Source organism: Leucoraja erinacea, chromosome 12 (genome assembly GCF_028641065.1).
Source record: "Leucoraja erinacea ecotype New England chromosome 12, Leri_hhj_1, whole genome shotgun sequence".
NCBI lineage: Eukaryota > Metazoa > Chordata > Chondrichthyes > Rajiformes > Rajidae > Leucoraja > Leucoraja erinaceus.
In genome coordinates, this window is record NC_073388.1 from 17,020,868 (window position 1) to 17,034,958 (window position 14,091).

Genomic DNA, 14,091 nt, shown 5'->3' on the forward strand with positions numbered 1-14,091 from the left:
TTTGGAGGAATGTTACCGAGAACACAAACAAAATGGTGATACATTACATAAAAGCTTACATAATCTGTAATTGTAAAAAAAATGATTGATGGATTGTCAAATGCCGTAATTATATAGTTTTTCATTCACAGGATATGAGTGTCTATGGCAACTAAATAAGCACAAATTGATATTTCTGAACTCAGTTGTCCCGGCTGTTAAATCAGAAAAGCTCAAGATCATGAAATGGGAATTGCACTATATCTTTGAAATAGTTATCTTTGGTCTCCTATATGATGAGCAATTTGTCAGTACATAGGGTGGGTATGGGGTAAAAGGAGACAAGTGTGTCTGTGCGGGGGGTAGTTAGTGTGTGTGTGTGTGAGGTGGTTAGTGTGTGTGTGAGAAGCCGCAGGCTGCCCCTCCCCCCTCGCAACCGCGCGTTGAGTGGACAGAACCAAGTGTTCTGGCAGTATCAAAGTTAAGAAAGCATTTGGTTTAGAGATACAGCATGGAAACAGGCATTCAGCCCACCGAGCCCACGCCGATCATCGATCACCCTTTCACACTAGTTTCATGTTATCCCACTTCAGCGTCCACTCTCTACACACTAGGGGACAATTTACAGAGGCCAATTGATCTACAAACACGCACATCTTTGGGATGTGGGAGGAAACTAGAGCACCCAGTTGAAACCCACACGATCACAGAGAGAACATGCAAACCACACAGACAGCACCCAAGGTCAGGATCAAACCCTGGTCACTGGCACTATGAGGCAGCAGTTCTACAAACTGCACCACTGTGCAACCATCATCTAGAAGAGCTGGTAATAATCAGCCAGATGAGATAACTACTCCAAAATAGTTAGTTTACACACAATCTGAGATGAGATCCTGACCATTAATTATTTGCAAAGTGATCTGGAGTAGAGCACATTAATTGTTGACTATTTTGCAGCACATTCTGGTTCTAAACCATATATAAATATAATTATTATCACTAACATAGCATTTTTAGACTGTGACATATAATATCAGTATTGAGAGAGGGAGGATTCCTTTCAGCTTCTGAGTGAAATATGCCCCAAAAGGAAGAAACATTGTTGGAAGTTGTATCTGTGATTTTAATGGATCAAAATGACCCATCAGATAGCCACAAAATGCTGGAGTAACTTAGCGAGACAGGCAACATCTCTGGAGAGAAGGGATGGGCGATGTTTTGGGTTGAGACCCTTCTTCAGGCTAGTCTGGGGTAAGGGAAACGAGTGATGTATATGGTGATGTAGAGAGATATCTCTCTATATATCGCTCTACATCATCATCTATATCTCTCGTTTCCCTTTCCCCAGACTCTAGTCTGAAGAAGGGTCTCGACCCAAAACGTCACACATTCCTTCTCTCCATAGATGCTGCCTGTCCTGCTGTGTTACTCCAGCATTTTGTCTCTAACTTTGGTTCAAACCAGCATCTGCAGTCCCTTCCTACACAAAATGAACCATCAGTTGACTAAAATAATATAGAATTATTACATGGATTTAAAGGCACAAGTAACAGCAGATCATGGAATCTTGAGCAAAACACAAACTGCTGGAGGAACTCAGCGGGTCAGACAGCATCTATTGAAAGAAATTGACAGGTAACTTTTCACATTGGGAACCCTCTTCAGACTGATATATATTACATCTTGTACCTGAACACCAGGACTAGACAACAAAGTTCCATAGGCTTTAGTGGGACAGCACATGGTTGCAGATAAGCTTGCTGCATGAGTGCAGGCACCTGATCTGATTACATAGTGTCATTGCTCACTCTGGTCCCACTTTCTTGTTTTTTTTTGATATTTTCAGCAGCTGACAAGGCTAAGATTGTTCAGAGAGCTTTCTGTGTGTACAGATCAAGCTCCTTACTATGGCAACAATAAAAATTGATATCAATATAACATTCCTAATCCAATAAAGCATTACAAGGAACGTTATTAAAACTGATACTGAACTGTATATCTGACCAAAAATTGTCCAAGTGATAGTTTAGAAGGAATATGATGTAAACAGTGTGATGCAAGTGATATAGGATGATGTTTGTTGGGTTTAGATGAAAGCACATCTGTCAATTATGAAGCAAATAAAATCCAGTGTGAATTTAAGGCCAGTATTGGGAAAGCCCACATATAGCAGAACGTTCAAGAGCTAGAAGAGATTTCAGCCATGATGGGCTTTGAAAAAACAGGATTTTTTTTTTAAATTGAGGACTTGATGAGAATTGAGATTTGGTCAACTGTGTGTTAGTTCATCTAAACTGAGCAGAAAGTTATCTAAAGGAAACAAATGGATGAAAGCTTGGAAGAAGACGATACAGTATAAGCCAGGAAAGGAGTTGGATCAAGAGGTGGAATGGACATGGTGATGACATGGACACTTGAATATGTTATCAGAAGCTCATGGCAAGCTCAAATATGACTCCATGGTTGCAAGCATTCTGGTTTAGTCTCAGCTATGTGCCAGGGGAAGACAATTTGGCAATACTGGAAGGTCAAGAGAGGTGTTGCTGACACGGAGCTGGATATTAAAACATGCATAGGTTTATACTACATCTCATAGAAGTCATGCAATGCATATACAAGGACCCTAGACTTACACTTCCCAAGGTGTTCTGTATGAATCTTTGTGCATATATGGTAATCAACTTATTTGCAATCTCGTCCTAACTATATTTGTGTTAGCAATCTCCACATGGGATGGAGGATCTCAAATCATTAAGCTTTTACTTTTAAATCACTCGTATCTGGTTCTGTTAGATTCTACTTTGTGTGCATCATTGTGGTCTCTCCTTGCTCCTGATTCTGTACAAGTGCCTGCACCGGTAGAATACCAGGTGCTGAGGTTGATGAGCACATCTGAAATAGCTGGAAGTCTCTGCAATACTGGTGTTTCCTTTAAAGCTCCATCTAAGATGTGAAAGTCGGAAGAGCTTGTTCCCCTTCTCACAGATATTGGACAGAAAGAAAACTATTTTACATCCACAGCATTAAGAAGGTGGTTTCAACTTTTTGCTGTAATGATAACTAAAGCCAATAGTTGGAAAATGAAGGCCTGATTTCTTTTCTTTTGAATATCAACTTTTTTGTTCAAATGTAATTTTGCCAATGCATTTTGGTATCCTAATTGGAGCTATTTAGATTAGAAACGTGTGGGCTAATTTATACTTTATGGGTATTGTATTTACTGGATGCAGTCATCAATTTCCTGTATTTGTATTCTTGTGCAGAGATATAATCATCAAGATGAAGACAATCTGCTGATCAATCATTATCCTTTTTACCAGAATAGCATCAAGGATATGCCAGAGCTCGTACACATCAAGGAAAAAAGGATGTCTGAAGTTAGAAACATTTGTGGCTATGTATCACAGGTGCATACATCCTATCCAAAGGTCAGTAACATTTATTCATTTCTGATTATATATGGCATTGTCAAAAGTCAGAGAATAATGTGGAACATGGCATATGAGAATGTATTTAGTGTGATATAGTTTCACTTCACCACTGGAAATCATGCATAAAATAGGTATATTATAGTTTTGACCTGCTTTCTAAAATGTGATTGAAAATAGGAATCTTACCAATGGAGTGGAAGGATGTTATATTGCTACCATGTGAAATAGTGTTGTTTATTGGAGAAGATTCATCATTACATCGGGTCTGTCTGAGCTGCACATCAGTGTCAGTCCTTAGTCGGTCAATATAAATGGAGCTTGAATCATTATTGTTAACTGTATGCCTGCACGTTAGCAACTTGCAGTTTATTCCACATTTTAGTCTTTAAAATACTACTGTTTTTACTAATTTAAATTGAATCTGATAATACAACCCTGCATTATTTTTAATTTACAGTATGTGATGTTTAATCAAAATCTTTTGCTATTGAAAATGAAAGCATCATGCCAATGAGAAATAGTTAAAATAAAATACCTTCCTGATTACAAACATGATACTTGGCTCACAAACCTTGGCATGGGAGAATAATAGAAATCTTGCATAGAAATCTTGAAAACAGACAATATTGTTCGGATTACAAACTGTAATGCAGAATTGGTATTGAATATTTTTAATCCACATTCATTAACTGTGTTTTAGCTGTCACTTAATAAAGAATTTAATGGTGGGAGTACAGAAAAATATATTAATGGAATGATAATCAAGGATAACATTTACCCCCAAATTGGTTTGGTTTAGTTTAGTTTAGAGATACCGTATGGAAATGGCCCTTCTGCCCATCATGTCCACGCTGACCATTGATCACCTGTTCACACTAGTTTTATGTTATTCTATTTTTGACTATTAAGGAATTTTATCCTATTAAGGGAGTGGCTCTGGAAATCGTGGACGCATTGGTGATCATTTCGCAATGTTCTATAGATTCAGGATCAGTTCCTGTGCATTCGAGGGTAGCTAATGTTACATTTTAAGAAAGGCTGGAGAGAGAAAACAGGGAATTTTAGACCAGTTAGCCTGACATCGATGGTGGGGAGGATGCTGGAGTCAATTATAAAAGATGACATAGCAGCACATTTGGATTGCAATAACAGGATGGAGTCAGCATGGAATTACGAAGGGGAAGTCATGCTTGACTAATCTTCTGGACATTTTTTTAGGATGTAACTAGGAAAATGGACAAGGGAGAGCCAGCGGATGTAGTGTACCTGGACTTTCAAAAAACATTTGATAGGATATTAGTGGGCAAAAATTAGAGCACAAGGTATTGGGAGTAGGGTACTGACATGGATAGAAAATTGGTTGGCAGACAGAAAACAAAGGGCAGGGATTAATGGGTCCCTTTCAGTATTGCAGGCAGTGACTAGTGGGATACTGCAAGGCTCGATGCTGGGACCACAGCTATTTCCAATATATATTAATGAAGGAATTAAAAGTAACATTAGCAAATTTGCAGATGACACAAAGCTGGGTGGCAGTGTAAACTGTGAGGAGGATGCTATGAGGATGCAGGGTGACTTGGATAGGTTGGGTGATTGGGCAGATGTGGATAAATGTGATGTTATCCACTTTGGTGGCAAAAACAGGAAGGCAGATTATTATCTGAATGGGTGTCAAGTTGGGAAAAGGGGAAGTACAATGAGATTTGGGGATCCTTGTTCATCAGTCACTGTAGGTAAGCATGCAGGTACAGCAGGCAGTGAAGAAAGCAAATGGCATTTTGGCCTTCATAACAAGAGGAGTTGAGAATAGGAGCAAAGAGGTCCTTCTGCAGTTGTACAGGGTCCTAGTGAGACCACACCTGGTGTATTGTGTGCAGTTTTGATCTCCAAATTTGAGGAAGGACATTCTTGCTATTGAGGGAGAACAGCGTAGGTTCACGAGGTTAATTCCTGGGATGGCGGGACCGTCATATGTTGATAGAATGGAGCAGCTGGGCTTGTATACTCTGGAATTTAGAAGGATGAGAGGATATCTTATTGAAACATATAAGATTATTAAAGGTTTGGACACGCTAGAGGCAGGAAACATGTTCCTGATGTTGGGGGAGTCCAGAACCAGGGGCCACAGTTTAAGAATAAGGGGTAAACCATTTAGAACGGAGGTGAGGAAAAACATTTTCACACAGAGGGTTGTGAATTTGTGGAATTCTCTGCCCCAGAAGGCAATGGAGGCCAATTCTCTGTTTGCTTTCAAGAGAGAGTTCGTAGACCTCTTACAGATAGCAGACTCAAGCGATATGGGGAGAAGGCGGGAACATGGTTCTGATTGTGGATAATCTGCCATGCATGGCGGTGACTGGCTCGAAGGGCTGAATGGCCTACTCCTGCGCCTATTGGCTGTTGTGATCTACACGTTAGGGGCAATTTACAGAGGCCAATTAACCTACAAACCCCAACATCTTTGGGATGTGGGAGGAAACTGGAGCACCCAAGGGAAACCCATGCAGTTACAGGGAGAATGTGCAAACGGCACAAAGATAGCATCAAAGGTTGGGATCGTACCTGGATCACTGGCGTTGTGAAGCAGCAGCTCAACCACTGCACCACTGTGCCACACTGTAGTCTCAATGATTTTCCTCTAAAGTCATAAATGTTCCATAGTTCTGTGTATGTACTGTTCTCATGTATGTAAATCCATAATATTCATGGCCTTACATTTGTTCTTTATTTAAAAACTGTAGAATTTAATATTCAAAGTCAGGAACTTACCAATTAGCTACTGCACTATTGTCTTTTACAACCATCTGCTGACAGAACACATTAACCCAACATAAATTAAGGCTTAAATAGGTTAGGTGACATACAGCAACATCTCTGACTGTGATTGCATCAGCAATATTCTTAAGGGTAGAAATATGCAGCAATAAAGAAGTCCACAGTGATCTGTATGATCATCTGCATTGGTCAAAACATCCTAGATGTGACTTTTAAAAGTACAGTACCCATCCTATTTTTGCGGCTAACCAGTGGTTTGCATCATATAGTGTAGCCTCTGTATTTCTGTTCATGAAGTCTTCTACGGGCAGTGGTCATTGACAAATCCACACCTATCTCCTGAAGAGTGTTTCTGATCTGTCGGACAGGTGTTTGGGGATTTTTCTTTATTATAGAGAAAATTCTTCTGTCATCAGCTGTGGAGGTCTTCCTTGGCCTGCCAGTCCGTTTGCAATTAGTAAGCTCACCAGTGCTCTCTTTCTTCTTAATATTGTTCCAAACAGTTGATTTTGGTAAGCCCAAGGTTTGGCTGATGTCTCTAACAGTTTTATTCTTGTTTCTCAGTTTCATAATGGCTTATTTGACTTTCATTGGCACAACTTTGGTCCTCATGTTGATAAACAGCAATAAAAGTTTCCAAAGGTGATGGAAAGACTGAAGGAAAGACTAGGTGCTGAGAGCTCCCTTGCACCTGCATTTAGGAGGCAATTAAACACATCTGAACAATTACAAATGCCTGTGAAGCCCTGAGTCCTTAACATTATGGTGCCCTGAAATGGGGGGACTATGTATAAACACAGCTGTAATTTCTACATGGTGAAACCAAAATGTATAAAAATACCCTTTAATAAAATCTGACAATGTGCACTTTAACCACAGCCGATTTTTTAAAGTTATAAATCTCAAATTGTACAGTACAGAGGCAAATAAATAAATGATGGGCTTGAAATTAACGGTTGCCCGGTTGCCAATGTCCATCTAAAGTCCCGCCGGGCAACCTAAAAGCAAGCCCTGTCATTTTGCCCGGCTTGACCCCCCTCTCTATCTCTCTCTCTCTGTCACCCTCTGTCTCCGCCTGCCATCTGTGTCCGCTCTCCGGCCTCTCCTCATCCGTTGGCACGACCGGCCGCCTTGCACATGCACACTGCCACGGCCAGCACATCATCGGTCGCCCTGCACATGCACACTGCCACTGGTCGGCGCCGGCCGCTTTCTCCCTCCCTTTGCAGTGTGGGAGATCTGGCCGCCATTGCTGTCCGGTCGCTGCCTCGCCGTAGCCGTTGAAACCCAACGCAGAATCACTCCCTGGAGCTGGAGTAACTTCCTGGAGTAACTCTTGCCTCTTGGTTTTCTGGTCCTCCAAAAATATTCCAAATGGAATTTAAACTGGAGGTGGTGGAGGGTGGACTTAAGAAAAAAAGGGTTCTTGGAGAAATAATAGCTACCTTAAATTTAGTTGCGTCTGGTTGGGTAACTATGGTAGGGTGAAGACTATTCCATGCTTTAATTGTGCGAGGGAACTCCATGGAGCAGACAGCATCTCTGGATAGAAGAAATTGGGTGACGTTTCGGATAGAGACCCTTCTTTAGACTCCCTTTGGTTTACTGTTTTTAGTGTTTAGTGTTTTTAGTGTTTAACGCTCCATCTCTGCTGTCACCTACCATCAAGTCAAGTCAAGTCAAGTCTATTCGTCACATACACATACGAGATGTGCAGTGAAATGAAAAGTGGCAATGCTCGCAGACTTTGTGCAAAAAGACAAACAAACAAACATCCAAACATACTACAAACAGAATGGAGCAGAATCATATATTATTTTACATATAAAATATTGTGGGCGGAAGGAAAAAGGGAAAAAAACAGCACATAAAAAAAAACAGTAGAGTGGTACAGTAAAAGTTAGTCCTTGGTGAGATAGGAGTTTACAGTCCTAATGGCCTCTGGGAAGAAACTCCTACCATTTGCACATCTGTAACTTGACATCCAAACTTTTGTACTCATTGCCCTGACTTATTTAAGGCAAGCGTGGCCAAATATCGTTTTCATCCTCCTGTCACCCGTGTTACTACTTTGTAACTGTCTTTCTGTTTTGCCCTCGTTTAGCTTACCAAAATGTAGCACTTGTCCCCGTCAAAATGAAATTTCATCTGCCATTCCGAGACTCACTTTCCCTGTTGATCTTGATACTTTACTAATTTTAGATAACCTTCATTGTCCAGTGCATCGCCAATTTTCATGTAATTTCCAAATTTACCAATCCTGCCAACTACAATCTCATCCAAATTATTAATAGAAATGTCAAACAGCAGTGGACCCAGCATCGATCACTGCGGCATAGCATTGGTCACAAGCATCCAATCTGGAAAAAAATCTCCATTACCACCCTTTGATTCCTATCACCATGAATATATTTTTATCCCATTGGCTGGTTCACCTTGGATGCCAAGTGAAGTGAACTTCCAAACCATCATGCCTATCATGTGGAACCTTGTCAAAGGCCTTGCTATATCATGTGGAACCTTGTCAAAGGCCTTGCTAAAGTTCATGTCAATCACCTGTCAGTGTTAATCCTCCTTGTTGCCTCTTTAAAAAAAAAATCATTTAAATTCATGAAATATAGTTTCACAGCAGTGATAAATTTCTTGAACAAATAAAATATCTCATGTAGATATTCTTCGCCACCAACCTTTCCCTTTAGCCTCCTTGGGATCACTTTTCCACCCTCTTGCACCATTGCAATATCAATTTATTCAGCAGTAATTCTTGCCTGTAGCTGGAGGAGTGTTGATTAAAGTGCAAGTGGACACAAAACGCTGAGGTAACTCAGCGGGCCAGGCAGCATCTCTGGATAGAAGGAATGGGTGACGTTTTCAGTCAAGACCCTTCTTCAGAGTCTGAACAGACTTGATTAAAGTGCGATTGGTCCATTTAAAAGCCGACATCAAAGTTTGCACCTTGAGTGCGTCATACTGAGGATTTGACAAACATCAATAGGGAACATTCCTTTCAAGCTGGCAATGTCAGTTTCAAGTTAGGATTCTACAGGAAAATGCAACATTGCTGTTCTGTGAACTTGGTGTTTGAAGTTCCTTATGCAGCTTTCACAAGCAACATTAGACTTACACACAATACAATATCAATGACTAAAACAACATTTCTCTGCCTTTTTATGTTTAAGCCTGTTCTTGTATTCTTCATGCTCCAACTTAATCTGCTGCCATCTCGTTATGTGTTAAATAAAACCTTGTGTTAAAACATCTTTTGCTATTGGGATGTCAGTTGACAGTAATTTCGGGGAGACAGTTTTAGCTAGCCACCAAATTATTTATGAGACAGATGGCAACTTATTTCCCACTATGACTACGCAAACTAAGGTTAAGAAATTCTAACAGTGAAACTTTTGACCTGATTTTAGAATTAAATCATCCTCTCACAATTCCCCCGGCTTGCTAAATTTTTATTCTTTACATTTGATAGAAATTAGAGTCTATGGCAGGGATTTCCTTTAACAGTGTAGGCCTGCCTCAGCATTGCACAGGAGAATCAGCCTGTTCAACAGTTAGACTTTAATCCACAGCCTTCCCATTTAAAGGCAGGAATGTTATTTGCAGAACATCAGCCAACTCATAATAGTAGGTAGAAAATAATCTAAAACCATAGATGCATCATCTGGACAGTGACAAGAACAGCAAATGCAGGTTAGAGGGTAAATTTCAGGATTTATGGCAAATATTATTTCCTCACATATTGCCAGGAAGAATATGTGATGACATGACAGTGGATTGATTGAAAATTAGCTGAAACCTTAAAAGGATAGCAATCCAATTGTTTTTCTGAAAGAATTAACAGATTGGTTTCCTTGCAACATAAAAATAAATAAGGTCAGGGTCTACGTCACTCATGAATTAATCACCACATTTTAGATCAGACCATAAGATGTGGGCTTTTAAACCTGCATTTGAGACTTTTCAAAACAATAAAGAGCTCAGGTAGATTATGGTAGTCTGAGAGGCGAGTAAAGGTATTAGCAAATGAATGGCATGAGTAGGTGTGGGTTTTAATGGACATGCATTTGCATAACCCTAGAATTCCTTTGCCCTGATGCCAATTACTGCCAATCAAGTGCACTTGATTAAACAGAATGCGGCATCATCGGGTCTGGAAAGGGCACAGTGCTCATTTATTATTTCATGATAAGTAAAATACTTTGGATGCTGGAAATCGGTAATAAAAATATAAATTGCTTGAATAACTTAGCAGTTCAGACTGTATCTGTGGAGAGAGAAAAATACTTAACGATTCAAATTAATATTTTCCATCACTTTGTCCAATCACTCCATGGTCTCAGCCACACCATCTCTGGAACTTAGTGCAACCGTTCAAGATCTGTGTGTTCTTGCAACCCTAATATCTATTTATGTCTCAAATTTTGCTAAATTGCTAACATTCCTGTAAAGCAATTTGGGATGTTCTGTATATCAACATCATAAAACAAATGCAAACTGTTATTGGTTGCAGAAGGCATTGAGAATGGATCGGAATGACCAAAGCATATGTTTCTAACCTAGAGGTCCAGATGTGATTACGCAGTATAAGCACTAATACTCGATGTAAAAACAGTGGATAATATATAAACGGTGTAACAAGTTGATGAAAAGTGTAACTGTATGCTTGAAGGAAATAATTGACACCTTCTATCTGCTGAGGTTGTAGTGTCTCAGAGCTGAGATGAATGGCTACTATATATGAATGCTGCTGTCTTGTTTCCCTTTAACCATATTATGGCCAGAGTGTTCCATGGCTGTACACATTCTATTTGTTACATTTATCTATTCATCTATCTATAAATCTATCTCAATATTGGCATTCTGATTTGATTTTAAGAATATCAATGCTTGCTGCAATGAGGTCTGGGTTTGGGAGACGTTGCCATCTACACAATTACTTTAAATAGAAAAGTTCTACCCCTTCCTGACAATGGTTTTCTCAGTGAAGAAGGAAGTTAGAGCCAGGATGTTTCGGCACTAAAAAACTGAAATAGGCAGGCAAAAAGCCATAATAAAATGACAAAAAAGGTACGAAAAAGGCATTTATTGACAAAAAAAGGCATAAAAGCAATTATTTCTACCACCAAAATATGGTTAAAAATAATAATATAAAGGTATACTACATTAAATGACCACGTTGTCTGGTTGCACATAATTACTAGCATTTTTTTCAAATAATCTGGTGTTAAACTATGCCATCTGTCATACAGAATATGTTTCAGTTATGAAAAATGTCTTACTACCTCAGCTGAGGTCACTGGTGCATACCTGAAACAAGCTACATACTCTATATTCATGTTGATATCTATCATTACAACTACCTTTGGGAACTTTGGCTATGTTTTCTATTTCTTCAAGATCTTTCTTTGTTAGCTAAAATCACTCTCTCATATTTTCCATGTTTGTCTTTACCTACATCGCCAGGAACTTTATGAATATCGTCAGTTCGTTGAAAACCTTCAAGTTATTCACTAATGTTTCGCCACATTTTTCAAGGGAAGTGATAACTTGTGGGAAGTTTGCAAAATTGGAAGCAATAAACACAAGATCGCGCTGGAGGGACTTCTTCTGCATTGTTTCACTGACGATCCTGACTGCAGCAGATTCTTCTTCTTCAAAACAGTTGACGATTTATTTTATCTTTTCAAAATTTGCAGCACAGTAGAGTACAGCAGAGAGCAATGTACCCCACCTGGTCAAAACGGGCTGAGGAGGTAACGGAATCTCGGGTGCCATTTCCTTGAACTGCACACGTGAAGGTGCTTTGAGAAAGAGGTTGTAGTGTCTCAGAGGAAGAGGTTGTAGTGTCTCAGATGAAACTAGGCGAATGACATTTGGAAACAAGCTACGTATGTGCTTGACAATTCTATGAAGTCCTTGAGCTAAGCATGTCAAATGCAACATTTTGGGGAATAAAACTTTATGTCACAAACAAAAGAACATTTGCGTTTTTATACCTTCTGGCCAAAGTACAGCAAGTGAAGATGTAAACAACTGAGCAATAGTTGTGCTGTTTGACTTCTCCAATATTTCCGATGTCAACAAATACTCCTTTGATGGTTGACCTGCCTCCAGTGTACTGATGACAACATTGGCAACATATCTCCCCACAGCATCGGTTGTCTCATCTATTGAGATCCATATTTTGTTGCATGCAACTTCATCTCTAATTTTCTGCACAACAATGTTAAAGTTGCTGTCAACATAGTTTTTCCATAATGATGACTAGTTTGGTCTATTTCTCTAAAAAAAACCTCTGAGAGGTTTGTTTTCTAATTTCCACAGTGAAATTCCAGCATCAATGACTGCCTTGCACAGACCACTCGAAAACTCGGAATAGCGACTGGAGCCAGCAGTAAATGTAGTGAGGAGACAAGCATGGGTATTTCGCTAGGGTAGTCTACACCCAGCGGCAGCAACATTGACTTCTCTAATTTTAGATAGCCCTTGTCTTCTTCCTCCTCCCCTACCCAGCTCTCCTTCAAGTCCTAGTGTCTCTGCCTCTTCCTTTCTTTTCCCCGCCCCCCCACCCCCACCCTACATCAGTTTGAAGAAGGGTCACGACTCGAAACATCGCCTATTCCTTCTCTCCATAGTTGCTGCCTCACCCGCTGATTTTCTCCGGCATTTTTTGTGTACCTTCGATTTTTCCAGCATCTGCAGTCCTTTCATAAATAAATCTTGGAGAAGATTGAACCAGCGGGCAACGGCACGAACGAATGAACGACCGACAATGGCGTCCCCGGTTTCGCCCTGATGTCCCTTTCTTGTACGTTATACTATGTTAACACATCAATAATAACATTAATATTAATGTGTTAACATAGAAAACGTTAATCATGGAACAACTGGAGAAAATAGCACTACCTTTTAGCAAGACGGCAAAAAACGCTGATTTAGACACTCGATCATGAAAAATCCTGTTGAAATCATCAAAAAAAGGCATGAAAAGGCACATGGCATTTATGGCAAAATTCTGGCTCTAGTCATGATAAATAGCAGCAAAGTGCCCAAATTTGTCACTTCCAAATATTGCAGTAAAACCTATAATTGTTAAAATTGCATAAAGAGCAGGCTTAATTTGAATTAACCATTACACTCATTTACAAATGCTACAGATACACAAGGAAGCTCACTGACTGGTAGTTAACAGACCCATAGTGGATTTTACCAAAGAGTATGAGCAGGAAAATCAACTTGGTAATCTTGCCAGGAAGGAAGATGTAGTCCAAAAGGATAGTGGTTGGAAAGGCTAGATGCAGGAAGATTGTTCCCGATGTTGGGGAAGTCCAGAACAAGGGGTCACAGTTTAAGGATAAGGGGGAAATCTTTTAGGACCGAGATGAGGAAAACATTTTTCACACAGAGAGTGGTGAATTTCTGGAATTCTCTGCCACAGAAGGTAGTTGAGGCCAGTTAATTGGCTATATTTAAGAGGGAGTTAGATATGGCCCTTGTGGCTAAAGGGATCAGGGGGTATGGAGAGAAGGCAGGTACAGGATACTGAGTTGGATGATCAGCCATGATCATATTGAATGGCGGTGCAGGCTCGAAGGGCCGAATGGCCTACTCCTGCATCTATTTTCTATGTTTCTATGACAGAAATTTTAATTTTGTTGAACCAGGTAAAACAAAATAGTTTTCCCATGAAAAGTAGTCTCTCTTTTCCTGGATCTTTATCCCCTTCCTCAAAGTAAGACTCACCCTTCCCTCCACCTGCTGGCAAACTGGTGGACCCTATTCTTGAATTATTTTGTGGACTTTTCTGGGGTATTTAAGTAAGAGCAGGTTACAATTGCTGAAAGCCTCCCATTTGTGATTGTTGAAAGTTAAATAATCTGACGGAGCCTGTATG

The 14,091-nt window shown here is 39.9% G+C and overlaps 1 protein-coding gene across 6 annotated transcripts in view; it reads left to right on the plus strand.

The window, feature by feature from the left end:
• Window positions 1–14,091, plus strand: part of dlg3 (discs, large homolog 3 (Drosophila)) — a 389,240-nt gene that overhangs the window by 86,870 nt on the left and 288,279 nt on the right. For 4 of the 6 annotated variants that reach the window (XM_055643654.1, XM_055643656.1, XM_055643657.1 and 1 more), the window contains one exon: window positions 3,246–3,410. In XM_055643654.1, coding sequence (XP_055499629.1) covers window positions 3,246–3,410 — 165 coding nt within the window. The remainder of the gene's footprint in view (window positions 1–3,245; window positions 3,411–14,091) is intronic. The other 2 variants (XM_055643658.1, XM_055643661.1) reach the window with 2 other exon arrangements.